This window comes from Quercus lobata, chromosome 3, assembly GCF_001633185.2.
Source record: "Quercus lobata isolate SW786 chromosome 3, ValleyOak3.0 Primary Assembly, whole genome shotgun sequence".
Lineage (NCBI taxonomy): Eukaryota > Viridiplantae > Streptophyta > Magnoliopsida > Fagales > Fagaceae > Quercus > Quercus lobata.
This window is the reverse complement of record NC_044906.1, coordinates 72,627,915-72,643,280: the sequence shown is the minus strand read 5'-3', so window position 1 is coordinate 72,643,280 and position 15,366 is coordinate 72,627,915. Positions and strand designations below refer to the sequence as shown.

At 34.4% G+C, this 15,366-nt stretch overlaps 2 protein-coding genes and 1 pseudogene across 2 annotated transcripts; all 3 read right to left on the bottom strand.

Annotated features, from left to right (window-relative positions):
- Nucleotides 1–142: 142 nt before the first annotated feature.
- LOC115981427 (senescence-associated carboxylesterase 101-like) lies at nt 143–844 on the bottom strand. The gene has a single exon (XM_031103561.1). The coding sequence runs from the start codon at nt 842–844 to the stop codon at nt 143–145; it is 702 nt and encodes a 233-aa protein (XP_030959421.1).
- Nucleotides 845–875: 31 nt separating this feature from the next.
- Nucleotides 876–4,683, bottom strand: LOC115978995 (senescence-associated carboxylesterase 101-like). Its single transcript, XM_031100935.1, has 4 exons — nt 4,592–4,683; nt 4,043–4,439; nt 1,247–1,740; nt 876–967 (listed from the first exon to the last, which is right to left on the bottom strand). Exons 1-3 carry the CDS (start codon nt 4,606–4,608, stop codon nt 1,525–1,527), a joined length of 630 nt encoding a protein of 209 aa, XP_030956795.1. The 5' UTR covers nt 4,609–4,683; the 3' UTR covers nt 876–967; nt 1,247–1,524.
- Nucleotides 4,684–12,098: 7,415 nt separating this feature from the next.
- On the bottom strand, nt 12,099–14,661 carry LOC115981426 (annotated as a pseudogene).
- Nucleotides 14,662–15,366: the final 705 nt, after the last annotated feature.

Sequence of the window (15,366 nt, the reverse complement as noted above, 5' to 3'; positions counted from 1 at the left end):
TTTTATAAAAATAATAAAAAAGTTGAAAAGATGATTTTCTTTAATTTACAATCTATTAGGGAATGGCTTCAAAATACCATAAATGTTTGAAGGGAAGTGCACACATAATTATTGAAATATGTGATCAAAATCATATAAACCTTCAGGGAATCACCAAGCGGCCCTTAGCGTACTTGTCATAATTCTCTTCATTATTCATTAAGCTAGTGAGATGTGAATGATAAAAAGTTCCCTTAATCTCTCTATAGTCTCTCCACCATGTCATGAAGCTGCTCCCAGGTAAGAAAATCTCAGAAGATACTGCATAATTTTTCATCAAACCGTATACATAGTTTTCAAACTCAATCAATTTGTTTCTTTCTTTCTCCATATCATTTGATTCTCCGCTACTCAGCAATTTGCATGAAATGCGAGCCTCCTCAACATGTGCCCAAAAGCAAGAATCCTTTGTCAGACTTGACGCCACATTCTGTTTCTTCAATTCATTTGGACCACTTGAAGGTTTCTCTGTTTCTTTCAGCAATTGCTCTAATATTATGTAACGTTTTGACCTTCCTTGATTTATGTAGTCTTGTTTGCCTGCCTTGTAGTAATCAGCTATGTCCAGTGGTTCAATCATCCTTCGGTAATTTGTTCCCCCAAAGAGTGAACGGGTACGAAGGGAGGCACCTACTGTCTGAGGCCTTTTCTCTGCTTGATCAACCATTTCTTCCCAGTAACATGTGAGGCATCTCATATACTCTACCACCTTAATATCACTTGTATCAAGTTTATTCTTGTATCTATCATAGTATCCAACTCTCTTGTCTTTAGACACCTTCTTATACTGTTCTAGATAGGCCATATACACTTTAATGTCATTCAACCCCCTGGTGGGATCAAAAGCCTACTAGTTTAAAATTGCCATAATTTTTGCCTGTTTTTCTATCTTTGTAATGATAATGTTGATGTCAACGTTCTGTTGTTGCTGCAATATATAACTTGTAAAAATGAGTTGGGCTAGAAGGGGAGTTTTGAGACATCACAAGGACAAAGACAAAGATTTCAAATTGTAGTAATGTTTATCCATGTAAGAAACAGTAAAGGCTTTGGTTAGTTATTAATACTTAATTCGTAAGTATTTCATTCATTACATTATTCTATTTAGTGTATTGCCTAGGTGTAACATTATCTGTACCATACAATGACATAGCTCAAATAAGCATTCTAATTATATATGATCCAAAAAGAGTTGTAACTGAGTTACCTGTGATTGCACCAGTCCGATTGCTACTAGTTGTGTAATAATGCCTGCCCATAATGGTGTTGTAGTCCAATCAATTAAGGATCCTTCACAAATGTTCCATAGGACTCAAAAACTTCATTAGGATCTTGATTTTCAAGAGTTCCTCAATTGGTTGCCGTCAACAACTCCAAAATGGTTTGATGGCCCTCAAAACAAGAAAAACCCAACTTTGAACAGAAGAGAAATGTGCCAAAAGGCTGGTAACCGTTAATTAAGACTCTGGGAACTAGATCCTGGTTTTAAACTACATGCAAAAAGCGAGAGTTCCATGCTGCATATTTAGATATGGCTTCTTGCAAATTCTCATCACCAATAAGGGGTGAACCAAAAGTGATGCGAAGTGGACCTTTGGTTTTTGAAAAATTGAATTTTTCTAGCAGTGATAAGGTGAACAAAGTAGCAACAGATCCTCCCAAAGAGTTTCCAGTGATAATTAATGGTTTGGAATTGTCAATCTGCATTATGATATGAATCTTACAGTGTTAACAACTAGTCTTGTGACATTCTCAAAGTTAAATAAAAATTACATAACATATTGTACACGTTGTTAAATGTTATTATGCATGCCATGGTAACTATGAATGTTAGTCACCAACTCCGTGTGATTCAAAGGAAATATAGACATACATTAATTATGTCAAAACTAATAAATATGAATTCCTAATGTATTCGAAGTATATAGCTTCAGCTCAGTGATGCATTATCTAAACCTAATATTACTACCAAATTAAGTTTGCATAAATTAATATTAAAATCTTCATACTAATAAGAAATGCAACTTTTGAAATTAATCTTACAATAGCAAGTGGGGAGCTACTTGGAATGGTAGACAATTGTAGTAAAGATTTTACTCCTTTGAACCATATTGCACGAAAACTTACAATCTGACTAACATGTGAAAATAAGCTTGGAGATATTACCTTATTTGATTTGTTCCATTTGACGTAATCTTACAAATGCTCCAACTAAACTATATTTAATTTGGATATGATTCTCACAAAAACAAAAACCCCGCCCTAATTTGATTTACAATGTCAACTTGATTTACTATAGAATCTATTAGATTAAAGACAGCATAATACAATATAAAAAGAGATAAAATGTAAATATAAATTAAATTATGATGTCAAAAGTCATGAGTATGCAAAGTCAAAGAATATACTATTCAATAATAATTAATCATTCTTAATGGTTGACACCAAGAATGGAGAGGTGAATTGATTTACAATTTCAAAAGCCATGAGTATACTGAGTCAAGAATGAGACCATTGACATGGAAGAGAGCGAGTCAGAGAGAGAGAGAGAGAGAGATATGAAAGAAACCCATTAGACAATGAACAAATCAAAGTAAGACTACAGACCAAGTCAATCAAAATGAACAAAACTTACAATTTCAACGAACCTAATTAAGCACAAATATCATAATTTAATATAAAAAAACACAATTATAAAATAAAAAATAAAAATAAAAAATCTTGAAATTGAGAATGCTAGAAGTCGAAAGCTTATGACATTGGAATTCTCTCTAGAACTGATATGTAAATGATTATACTCTATCTTGTTGACCTTTAAAAATCAAACTTTTAAAAAAGACATCATTAATTTAGGAGGATTGATAAAAGGCATAAGTTCCAAAAATTATCCTTTTTAATTTAAAAACATATAGTACAAAACAAAAGGACAAAAATCAGTATGCTGTTCTACCCAAAAAAAAAAAAAAAATCAGTATGTTGGAACATACTATAAATTATAAGATAGTGGACAGATAAAATTTAAGTAGGAAAATAGTTTTTTCTTTTTTAAGAGAAAATTACAATACGCTGCTAACTCCGCAGTTCGAACCCTTTTCCCTTAAACTCTCATAACTCAAATCTTGCTCTTCCTAAACTTCCAAGCACTTTGTGCATGGCAATGTGTCAATTCTACTACAAGGTCTTTGACAATGAGAGAAATAATTTTAAATATTGTATCATGATATTTCATAATATCTTGGAATGGATAATGAAAAATGATATCAATATATATCTTAAAATTGTGTCAAGAAATACCAACAAAAAAATTTCAAATGCAAAAAGACCCCATTGGTTGGGTTTAGGTTGAGCTATCAATTTTGTATTATTTTGATTTTTGACTGGAAGTTTGAAAATTGTCCAAATAAACCCCTTTATTTGATTTTTGTTAACTATAATTAATTAAAAAAAGGGTTATATAGCGTGCACATGACCACTTAACACATCAATAACACAAAATTGGTCCCCCCCCGCCCCCCACCCCCACTTAATATATTGGGTTACGGATCAATATATTGGAAAAATACGGAAATCTATGAGAAAAATCGGAGTATTAAATAAATAATTAATAATCAAATATCAATCAATCCTCACGAAAAAAAAAAAAAAATAGTGGTTGACATCTCAAATATTCACGAGATATTATTTTTGTCATACCGATTATCACTTATCTGACATCATATCAAGGATATTTTTTAAAATTTAAATGTTGATAATTATTATTAACTAATAACAATAATAGTACTTGACAAATGAGTACTACCGTGTACCAACAACTCTGTTTCTAAAATCAATGAATAAAAAAAAGTAGCTCGTATCAGGCAGTTGGTTTCTTATAACCTACGGTTGAATTAGAGACTTAACTGCTTGATCTTTTGCCAAGTTTACAAGTTCTATGACCAAAACTAAAAATTAATAATAATAAATAATTAAATAAAAAAAGATTTTTCAGAGTATAGAGAGGTACCTCAAATTTCGGGAGCGCATCAAAAATGGATTTAAAAAGCTGAAATGCAGTTTCGTTAATGGAGAAACTTGGGTCATCTTTGGGTTTGTTTTTTTGATTATCTGGGTCTTTGGGTCTGGGGCACAGGAAATCAAAGAAAGGAAAAGACCACTTAAAAGTTGAAGATGAAACTAAATTTCCTCCTCCACGACACTGAACAGAGTCTTTGCTACTAGAGGGCCAGGTGAAAAACGCTATAATGGTATAGTTTGGTAGCTCATAAACTTTGAATCTCACGAAGGAAGATGGTCCTTCATTCCGACTGATTTCTGTGTATAGACTCCAAATTGCAGTCCATGCATCGTGCAAGATATCAAGGATCACCACGAAATTTGCCAACTCTAAACCACTGCTATACCTGCCATCATGACATGAATCATAGGAAAAATAAGCTAACAAATGATGATGCATCGAATTTATTGGTCAAGAAACAAAGTTGAAAGGAAGAGGGAAAGAGCGAAGGAAAACAAAGACAAAAAAAATAAGGAAAGAAGAAATGATTTGCGTTACAATTGAGTTTTGCTCATCCTCTCGATCTATTGCTTTGTTAGATCTGCTTTAGGAAAAGATCAGCCACAGGACTAGTTGTGCAACACTCTTTGCTAGTTATGACAATGATGAGAATGAAAGCCAATGTTAATCCATGGTCTCAGGACAGAAACTTCGTAGGAAAGAACTAAAAAGCATCACAAGACTTCAAGTCAATGTCTGTATTCTACCTATCGAATATTTATTTATATATTCCTCATCATTCTCGAACTTGCTCTGGCCCATTACCCTTTATTTCTTCCGGCTTTTAAAATACCATACCATATTTTTTTTAAATTTTTTTTAGGGAAAGGTAAGGACTAAAAGACCATACTTTTTTTTTTTTTTTTTTGTTTCAAGGCAAAATTGTAAAATTGACCCTTTAATTTTCATATTTTTTTTCATTTCAGTTCTCTAATTTTCAGTTTTATTAATTCAGTCTTCTAATTTTCAATTTTTGTCAATTCAGGGATCCGTTACAACTCAGTTATAGCTGCCGTTAAAACCACTAAAACAGCACCGTTTTGCATTTTTTTTTTTAAATTCGGAATTAAAAGAAACAAGAAAAATCTGGAAAAAGAAAAAAAAAACAGAAAAAAGAAAAAAGAAGAAAACATTAAGGGGAACGATGTCGTTCCCCTTCCCCTAAATCAAAACAAAACAAAGGACCCAAAACAATTTAATCCTTATAACATCAATTCAAAGCAAGAATCCTGTTTAACTATCTGGGAATTGTATACAATGAATGAAAAAAAATAAAATCTACAACAAGCAATAGAATAACATAGAACTCGTTCCCGCTTTTCTTTTCTTTTTTTTGGTGAAAGAGACGATTACATAAACTAAGAAAGAACTACAGAAGCAGGACACAGCCTGTTAAAACCCAGACCAATAGTGTCTTGTTCAAAGAAAACAGAAGCGTCCACAGGCGGACTATCAAAAATTCTAAAATCTAAGTCTTGATTAGCACCTAACCTTGCAAGAGCATCAGCACATTGATTCGACTGGCGGAAGCAGTGTCTAAATTGCACCTACTGGAACTTAATGATCAGCATCCTACAATCATCCAAAATGGGAGAGATTACATCATTTACATAACCCGACTTGCAAAAAATTTCCACAATGGATTTAGCATCCATTTCAACAATAAGAGAGGGGATGTTCAGATTACTACACATGAATAACCCATCCCTTAAGCCCCATAATTCAGCCACAAAGCTATTTGTGGTCCCTATATGCCTTGAAAATCCGGAAATCCATTCCCCATGACTGTCACACACAACTCCACCACAACCAGCCAACCCCGTACTGCCTGAAGCACACCCATCCGTATTAAGCTTAATCCATCCCTCAGGAGGCTTCTCCCACCGACAAGTGACTACCACCCTTGGCACGAGACACCTTGGAGAGCTAACACAGTACATGAACTCAGTGCACATATTCTCAATTTCATAAGAAAGCTTCAGACTCTGAGCTTTGCCAGAGAACACCGCCTGGTTTCTGCTTTTCCAGAACATCCAAACTGCAAAAGAAAAGAGGATACTCCAATGATTTCTACCATACATCACCCTGCTGCCCCTACTCCCATTCACACTTAGCCACTCTTGAAGGTTACTGCCCCAAAAGGATTGATTCATGTAACTAACTCCCAATTGCAACCAAATAGCTCTAACCCGAGCACAATCTCGAAGAGCATGCAGAACCGACTCCCTTTCTTCTTGACAAATAGGACAAAGATCATCATTACCAAAACCCCTCCTAGCCAGGTAGCCCTTGACACCAATGCTATCATGCATCCATCTCCAAATAAAAGTTTTTATTCTAGGTAAGGTGTTCAGCTTCCAAATCCACCCCATAGATAAGGCAGGCACCAGATTAGAGTTATCAACTAAATTATAAGCACTTTTAATATCAAAACCACCTCTAGTACTACCTGCCCAAACTATCCTGTCAGCCCCTCTACTTGTGATCGACACAGGAGTGGCTTGAATCAAATTTTTTATTTCCACAGGCAGCACAAAAGGAATACGATCCCAATCCCAGCCCGAATCAGACAAAACATCCTTAACCTCAAGTAATTCAGCTTCACGGGGCAGAGGGCCTAGGATCCTATGACGAATGGGACCCCCTTTGATCCAATTCCCAAACCAGAAACTTTGATTGCTGTCTCTTCCCACCAGCCACATACTACCTTTGTTGAAAACCTCCCTTCCTCTCTTTATAGCAGACCAAACCTGAGAGCACGGAAGACGGTCAGCGTTAATAGCACTTGCTCTCCTACCAGTATAGTATTTCTGCTTCAAAACCCTTGTCCAAAGCATGTCTTGCTCTGTATGCAATCTCCAATTCAACTTTGCAAGGAGTGCAGTATTCCTCCCTCTTGCCGTTTGAAGACCAAGGCCTCCTTCCTCCTTAGTTCTAGTGACTTTTTGCCAACTAACCCAGTGCATCTTTTTTTGATTCTCCATAGTACCCCACAAAAAATTTCGGTTCACCCTATCTATACCATCCAAAACTCTACCCGGAAGGGCAGCACACTGCATCACATAGGAAGGAATAGCCACTAAAGATGCTTGGATAAGCACCGAACGCCCCGCCAATGAGAGCAAATTTGTTTTCCAACCCGCTAGTTTTTGTTTTACTCTATCAAGAATAAAATTGTACTCTCGAGAGGACATACCCGGTTGTCTAATGGGAATACCCAAATATTTTCCTAGGTAGGAAGTAGGGGCAAAACCCAGAATATCACAGAAGGCCTCCCTATCATCCAAATCAACATTGGAAGAAAATAAAACTCTCGACTTAGCTTCACTGACTGTTTGCCCAGACATCTTGCAAAACTCATCTAGAACATCTCTGATGGCACAGCAATTAATATTATCTGATTTAGCAAAGAACACCAAATCATCCGCAAACATCAAGTGGGAGACTGAAGGGCCTCTTTGAGAAACTTTGATCGGCTTCCAAAGCTTGGTGCTACATTTTTCCTCAATTAGCTGCCCAAGAAAATCCATGCATAGAATGAAGAGATAGGGAGAAAGAGGATCCCCTTGCCTTAGCCCTCTAGACGGGTATATCGGATCCAACGCTTCCCCGTTAAAAACAATCGAAGTAGAGACCGTCATCACACAACTCATGATGGTTTCAATCAGATCGGTAGGCATATTGACTCTAATAAGCATATCTCGAATGAAACTCCACTCCAATTTATCATACGCCTTCTCAAGATCAATCTTTAAAGCCATATAACTTCCCCTTTTTTTTGCCGAGGGAATGGATGACCTCTTGAGCTATTATGGCATTATCAATACCCTTTCTCCCTGGAATGAATGCCGATTGGCACGGAGCATTGAGCTTGTCCAAATGCGGTCTCAACCTGGAAACAATAATCTTCGACACAATTTTATACACCGTGTTACACAAGCTGATGGGTCTGTAGTTGCTGAGTGTCTCCGGGCCTTGAATCTTAGGAATGAGTGCAATATGTGTAGTATTAAGATAATCCGGAACTCTCCTATCAGCAAAAACTTTTTTAACTTCATTAATAACTGAACTACCTACAGTTGGCCAGAACCTTTGAAAAAACCCCGCATGAAGCCCATCCGGCCCAGGAGCCTTAAAGGCTTTTAAAGACCATAATGCAGCCTTTATTTCCTCCTCCGACACCTCTCCATTAATACAATCTTTTTCCTCCTCCGAAAGTCTAGTCTGCCAAGGAGAAATCCTAGGGGGAAGGGCCGGAACACTAGAGAAGGAAGTAGTATAAATATCACAGTACCCATTCTTCACAAAATCTTTGACATCGAACAAATGGTGTGCAATATTTTCAGTTTAACCATGAAACAAATTCTGGAAACAAAAAGAGACAGACCCAGAACACAATAGTCAATACCATGCTTTGGTTTGGCTACTGAGAAGAAAAGACAAAAACTTCAATGGAGTCCATTACTTGCCTTAGTTGATTGCGTGGAGGCTGATTTGGGTCCTTTGTTTTGTTTTGATTCAGGGGAAGGGGAACGGCGTTAATGTTTTTTTTTTTTTTTTAGAATTAAAAAAAATGCAAAATGGCGCCGTTCTAGTGGTTCTAATGGCAGCAATAACTGAGTTGTAACAAAACCCTGAATTGACAAAAATTGAAAGTTAGAAGAATGAATTGACAAAATTGAAAATTAGAGGACTGAAATGAAAAGGTGAAAGTTAGAGGGTTGGTTTTGCATTTTTACCTTTTGGTGACTTGAGTTGAGTTTGTAGTTAACTCAGATTTTGTTAGGTTACAGTGATGGTAAACCATAATTTATATCATTTTAGCAAGTTGACGAATAATAAGTCTAATAGCAATCACACATGAGCTGGTTATTAGTTAATACCAACACTTATCTATCAATTACATCTTATTATTTGCTATTTATTTAAGCAAATCGTTAAAAAAAAAAAAAAAAAGAAGTTATGTTCATGGACCTATACGTTTCTGTATTATAGTTATTTTATTTTGTTTTATTTTTATTTATTTTTTAATGTACGTGATTCACATGGCCACCCTTTGTTGTATACAAATTCTAGTTTAATGAAATAAGAAAAATTGAAGATGATCACTGTTTTCCAATTTTTATAGTGAAGAAAAGAAGTAGGGGCAGGGTGAACCTAGATTTAAGAGAGTCCATAATCTTTCATTCTCTCATTAATGGAGCTTAATTGGTATGAAAAAAATAGAGAGAAAATAGTATGAATAAGTAATTTTGACATTTTCACTCCAACATCTTTTCTTTTTTTTAATAATCGGTCACTCCTCCAATTTATTAAGAACAAATTAATTTAGACAATGATGTATTAAGAATTTAACACCACACACGAATTTTTTTTTCCTTTTACTTTTTTCCCCCTCTCTTAAGTCTTAACCAAAAACTTCAAATTGAAAATAAAAAATCTATATTTCTCTCTTTTTCACATCTTCCTTGAACCCTACCTCTGCCTTGCCCAGTACAAGAGTCAAGTAGCACTCAATCTTAAAATTTAGAACTTGTGAACTAGAAAGTTCTTAAAGTAGTGACTTTTTATTTTTATTTTTATTTATATATATAGGAAAGTAGTGAGTCTAGTGACTTTGATTGTGTAGAAAAGCAGCGACTTGTTGAAAACGAAATAACAATTGAATTTCTTCTGTCTTTTTCCTTTTATGTGGCATGAAACCCAAATGAGATGTCCGATTCTTTTTATTAGAAAAGCCAAATTTATGGCAATTTCGTCACTTTCACCCGCCACTTGCACCTCACATAATTTCCACCATTTTTCTTCCGAGATAGTGATAGTGTGTGTGATACCTAGGAATGGCAACAAGCGGTTATCCTATTCCTTGCCCCCGCTCCACTTCTGCTTTGGGACGGTTTTTTCTTCTGCCCCACCCATCTTGCCATGCACACTCAATTTTTATATATATAATTTATTAAAAGCTTACTTTGAGTATATTAAATTAAAACTCATAAAACATTAAAAAACAATTCTAACATAATAAAACATTCTCAAAGCATAACAATATAACAATTTAAGTAATAATAAATACAAAAACAATTCGAATGTAGAAATGCAACAATTAAAAAAAATATGAACAAAGTTAAAGTAAATATTAAAACATAAAAGTATAAATTTAATAATACAATATAAAAAAAATCATAAATTTAAAGTTAGAATTCTAAAAATACTTATATGTCTTATAAAAAACCTATAATTTTTTTTAATTATTTAAATATAAACGGGGCGGGTGTGAGGGAAAAATGTTAACTCTCATCCCCGCCTTATTTGTTATGTGGGGTAGGTAAAACCCGTCCATTAAGGATGAGTGAGGCGGATACTCACATGTATTGGTTTAAATTGTCATCCCACATATATCTCTTTTATACCAAATGTCTTTAACCAAAAAAAAAAAAAAAAAAAATTTGAACAAAAGCATGTTATTTACAAAACTACTATAAGATATAGGGCTATAAATGAGCCGAGCCAAATATTAAAAGTTCAGACTTGTTCATTTAATTTTATTTCGAACACAAGTTGAGCTCGAACTCATCATCAAACAAGATTACACGTCCAAGTTTAATTCATTTACTTGCTGTAAATTTAAGATTGTTCATGAACTACTTGATTAACTTATTATTTTTCTATATATAGTAAAACCATAACTAACATGTCTTACTCCTCCATAAATTTTTGATTTTTTACTACAAATGCATGGTTTATGTTATGAATAAACCATAAATAATTGACAAACTTATATAACCCAATTATAAATCTATATAAATCTATATAAATATATTTTCAGAAAAGTATACATATAAATATATAGTATTATATATAGTTAATTTGAGTCATAATGTTTTCAAGCTTGTTTATGAACGCGTTATTATGTTTAAGCTTAACTTGTTCAATAATCAAGTTTAAAGTTGGGCTTGAGCTTGGTTTGTTTAATAAATAAACAACATAAACAGACTTTTTCTTGAGCAAAGCTCTATTTGTTCATAAATAGCTTGATTCATTTATAGTACTAATAAGATATTTCTTAGACATACACCTAATAGAAATCTCTCTTATTGGAGGGGGCAAAAAAGTAGAAGGAAGAATATAGCGTTAACCAGCTCACAAGTTTTGTTGTCATACTAATTTGGCTTTTGTAAAATTCAATGTTTTCTTATTTTTACTCCTATTTTTTTTAATAGATACAATAAAATTTTAATCTATGACATCTATTTTATGATAATTATCCTTTATTATTAAGCCAAGATACCAGTTATTTTTTTGTATAAGCGGGGTTCAAATTCTAAATTCTTATGCAACGATAAAAAACTTTATTCAACTATCTATAACTTACTTTATTTTTACCATTTAATAAAAAGAAATTCAGATAATGATATATAAAGATTCAACTTAAGAAATTTTATTTTTCCCTTTCACTTTTTCTTTTATCCCCATAACCAAAACCTTGTAACGAAAATATAATTTTTCCTATTTTTTCCACATCCTCCCCCGACCTAACTATATTACAAATTGCATTATATAAACCCTATCATTAATGTATCAATTGAACTGCTCCTTTCACTCTCAAAATCCTATTTGTGACTTTTGTTGGAAAATGTAGAAATATTAGCAAATCATGAACGGTCTTGTTGGGGAGAATTATGCTCACTATTTCAATGGTATAGAGTGGCCTTTCCTTGCTGAGAGGGAAGAATAAACAAAGCCAACTATTCCTTTGATAATGATGAGTAAAACTGTTTTCATCTACTCACATCCAAGTATCGAACCCCAAAATAGTAAAGAAAGACAAAAAATTTTATTATACAAAAATTTAAAAAGTTGAAAAGATGATGTCCTTAATTTACAATTTATTGGGTAATGACTTCGAAATACCACACATGTTTGAAGGGAAGTGCACACATAGATATTGAAATATGCAAATCTCTGTCATACAAAATTTAAAGGAAACTCTAGGGAGCCATTGTTGTCATACAAAATTGAAATATGCCTCATAATTGTTGTCATTCTTCAATAAGTTAGTGAGACTAGAGCTATAAGAAGCTCCCGTAATATCTCTATACTCTCCCCACCATTTCATGAAGCTGCTCCCAAGTAAGAAAATCTTGGAAGATATTGCACAATTTTTCATCAAATCAAATACATACTTTTCAAACTCAATTAGTTCTTTCTTTGCAAAGTCTTTCTCCTCATCACTTGATTCTCCGCTACACAGCAATTTGCATGAAATGAGAGCCTCCTCAACATGTGCCCAAAAGCAAGAATCCTCTGTCAGACTTGACGCCACATTCTGTTTCTTCAATTCATTTGGAACACTTGAAGGCTACTCAATTTCTTTCAGCCACTGCTCCAATTGTATGTATTGTTTTGACCTTCCTTTATTTAAGTAGTCTTTTAGGCCCTTGTTGTAGTATTCAGCAATGTCTAGTGGCTCAATCATCCTTCGGTAATTTGTTGCCTCGAAGAGTGAACAGGTACGAAGGGAGTGGCCTACTATTTGGGGCCTTTTCTCTACTTGATCAACCATTTCTTCCCAATAACATGCGAGGAATTTTTTAAACTTTAACAGATCGATATCAATCATAGTCATTCCAATATGGTTTTCAAGCTTATATCTGTCATAGTATCCAATTCCTTTGTCTTTAGACAACTTCTTATACTGTTCTAGATAAGCCATATATACTTTTATTTCATTCAACCCCCTGGTGGGATCAAAAGCCTGCTTGTTTAAAATTGCCATCTCTTTTTCCCATTTTTCTGTCTTTGCAATGATAATGTTGATATCAACGTTCTGCAGTGGCTGCAATAACTTGTAAAAATGAGCTGGGCTAGAAGGGAAGTTTTGAAAGATCACAAGGACAAAGACAGACTTCAAATTGTAGTAATTTTTACTCATGTAAGAAACATTAGAGGCTTTGGTTAGTTGTTAATACTTAATCAGTAAGCATTTCATTCATTACATTATTCTATTTCATGTATTGTCTAGGTGTAACGTATTTGTACCATACAAATGACATAGCTCAAATAAGCATTCTAATTATATACGATTCAAAAAGAATTGTAATTGAGTTACCTGTGATTGCACCAGTCCAATTGCTGCTAGTTTTGTAATAATGCCTGCCCGTAATGGTGGTGTAGTCCAATCAATTAATGACTCATGATCGGTAGTATCCTTGCAAAGTACCTTACGATTGAGATGCTCCACAAATGTTCCATAGGTTTCAAAAACCTTATTAGGATCTTGATTTTCAGGACTCCCTATATAGGCTGTCATCAACAACTCCAAAATGGTTTGGGGGTCCTCAAAACAAGAACAACCCAACACCGAACACAAGAGAAATGTTCCAAAAGGCTTGTAATCATTAATTAAGACTCTAGGAACTGGATCCTGGTTAGAAACCACACGCAAAAAGCAAGAGTTCCATGCTGCATATTTAGATATGGTTTCCTGCAGGCCTTCATCACCAATAAGGGGTGAACCAAAAGTGATGCAAAGTGGGCGTTTGGTGGTTGAAAAATTGAATTTTTCTAGCAATGATATGGTGAAGAAAGTGGCAACAGATCCTCTCAAAGAGTTTCCGGTGATAATTAATGGTTTGAAATTGTCAATCTACATTATGATATGAATCTTACAATGTTTATAACTGGCCAAGTCACATTCTCATGGTTCAATAATAGAAAAATATTCGGCATGCATATTGTACACATTGTTAAATGTTATTATGCCAACTATGAATATTGGTCACTAACCCGTATTGGAAATATAAACATACAATTATGCCAAAATTAATAAAATTAACTTCCTAATGAATTCAAAATCTATGAGAGTTTAAAATTTTATAACTTCAGCTTAATTATACATTATCTAAAACTAATATTATTATCGAATTTACTTTGCATAGATCAATGTTAACATCTTCATACTAATAAGTGCAACTTTTGAAATTAATCTGTCAATAGCAAGTGGAGAGTGCTTTTAGGCAAGAGTATAAATTGCTTAACTTGTTAGGAGTGAATGTTCCTAGATTACTTGGCAACTAGTTCTAATGGGTGGAATCAGTTATCCGAAAGTTTTAGTGGATAAAAGTGAGTCCAAAAAGGACTCATATTTATAAAAATTACCTTCCATATTGTAGGAAAACTTACAATCTGACCAAGATGTGAAAATAAAAAAATTAAGCTTGTGTTCTAATTTGATTATTTAGAGATATATGTCCTTTAAGGTTTTATTTTATTTGATTTTATAAGGTTGAATTTTATCAACCATCTTGTTGGCTTTATTCCGTGCCAAATTTACTTGTATTTTAGCAATTAGTAACCCTGTATTTAGGTGGGAATCATGTAAGGGTAGTGTGTGAGAGAACGTGAAGAAATGCTCAAGATTGTGCAAAGAAGCAAGGACTCGCGATTGGATCTCACGGGTAGCTCACGGCTTGCAAGTTGCCAGAAATTGCACATGCACCAAGCATGCAAAGAAGTTGAACCGTCATGCCAGCTGTAGCACTATAGGACAAAAAGTCCAATTTGGCCATTCAGTTACCTTGCGGCTGGAACTTGCGGCTCAGTTAAGTTGCAAGGCCAAGTCGCCAGCCAGCTCTATTTTGAAAACCTGACTCTTCGCCTTCCACTCTCACCCTAGTATATATACCCCTTATTCCCACGAAATGTAAAGAGCTTCTAGAAAGAATATTGAGAGAGAAATCCTAGAGAAAAACAAGATTGACTCATCCACAATCTTTACATAGAGACTCTTCAAATTCCTCTACTCTCACCCTCTCCATTGTTAAATTCTTGAGAGGTTCTTGACCAAATCTTTTTCTTACCATACCCACATCTGTGAGAAGGCTTTTTGGTGTTTTGGGAAGCAGTTAGGAAGGGACCAATGGTTACTGGTTGATGCTATGGGCTATAGCGAAATCCAGTAAGCTAGAAAAGACAAAGGTTCGGCGTAACCTCATTGGAGCAAAAAACTTGGAGGGCTTAGGTACACTGGGTAGATTAGGCTTGGAGGGTCTATTGCTGTTCATGTATCCCAACTACATTTTCTAGTGGATTATTGACCGCTTGGAGGGCGGTGGAGAGGCTTTACGCTGAGAGTTTCGGTTTCCTCTTCGATAACACATCGTGTGTTGTCCTTGTGTTTGCATCTCTCTTCCCTTAATCTTTGCCATTTAATTAATTTTTGCTGTGAATGTGATTTTATTTGGTCTAAGATTGTTTATCAATTCTGTTATATG

Bases quoted from the DNA above. Each gene is read 5' to 3' on its own strand.
- LOC115978995 (XM_031100935.1), bottom strand. The intron at 1,741-4,042 runs GTACCTCTCTAT...ATCATAATGCAG, and splicing joins ATGCGCTCCCGAAATTTGAG to ATTGACAATTCCAAACCATT.
- LOC115981427 (XM_031103561.1), bottom strand. From the start codon at position 844: ATGGCCTATCTAGAACAGTATAAGAAGGTGTCTAAAGACAAGAGAGTT.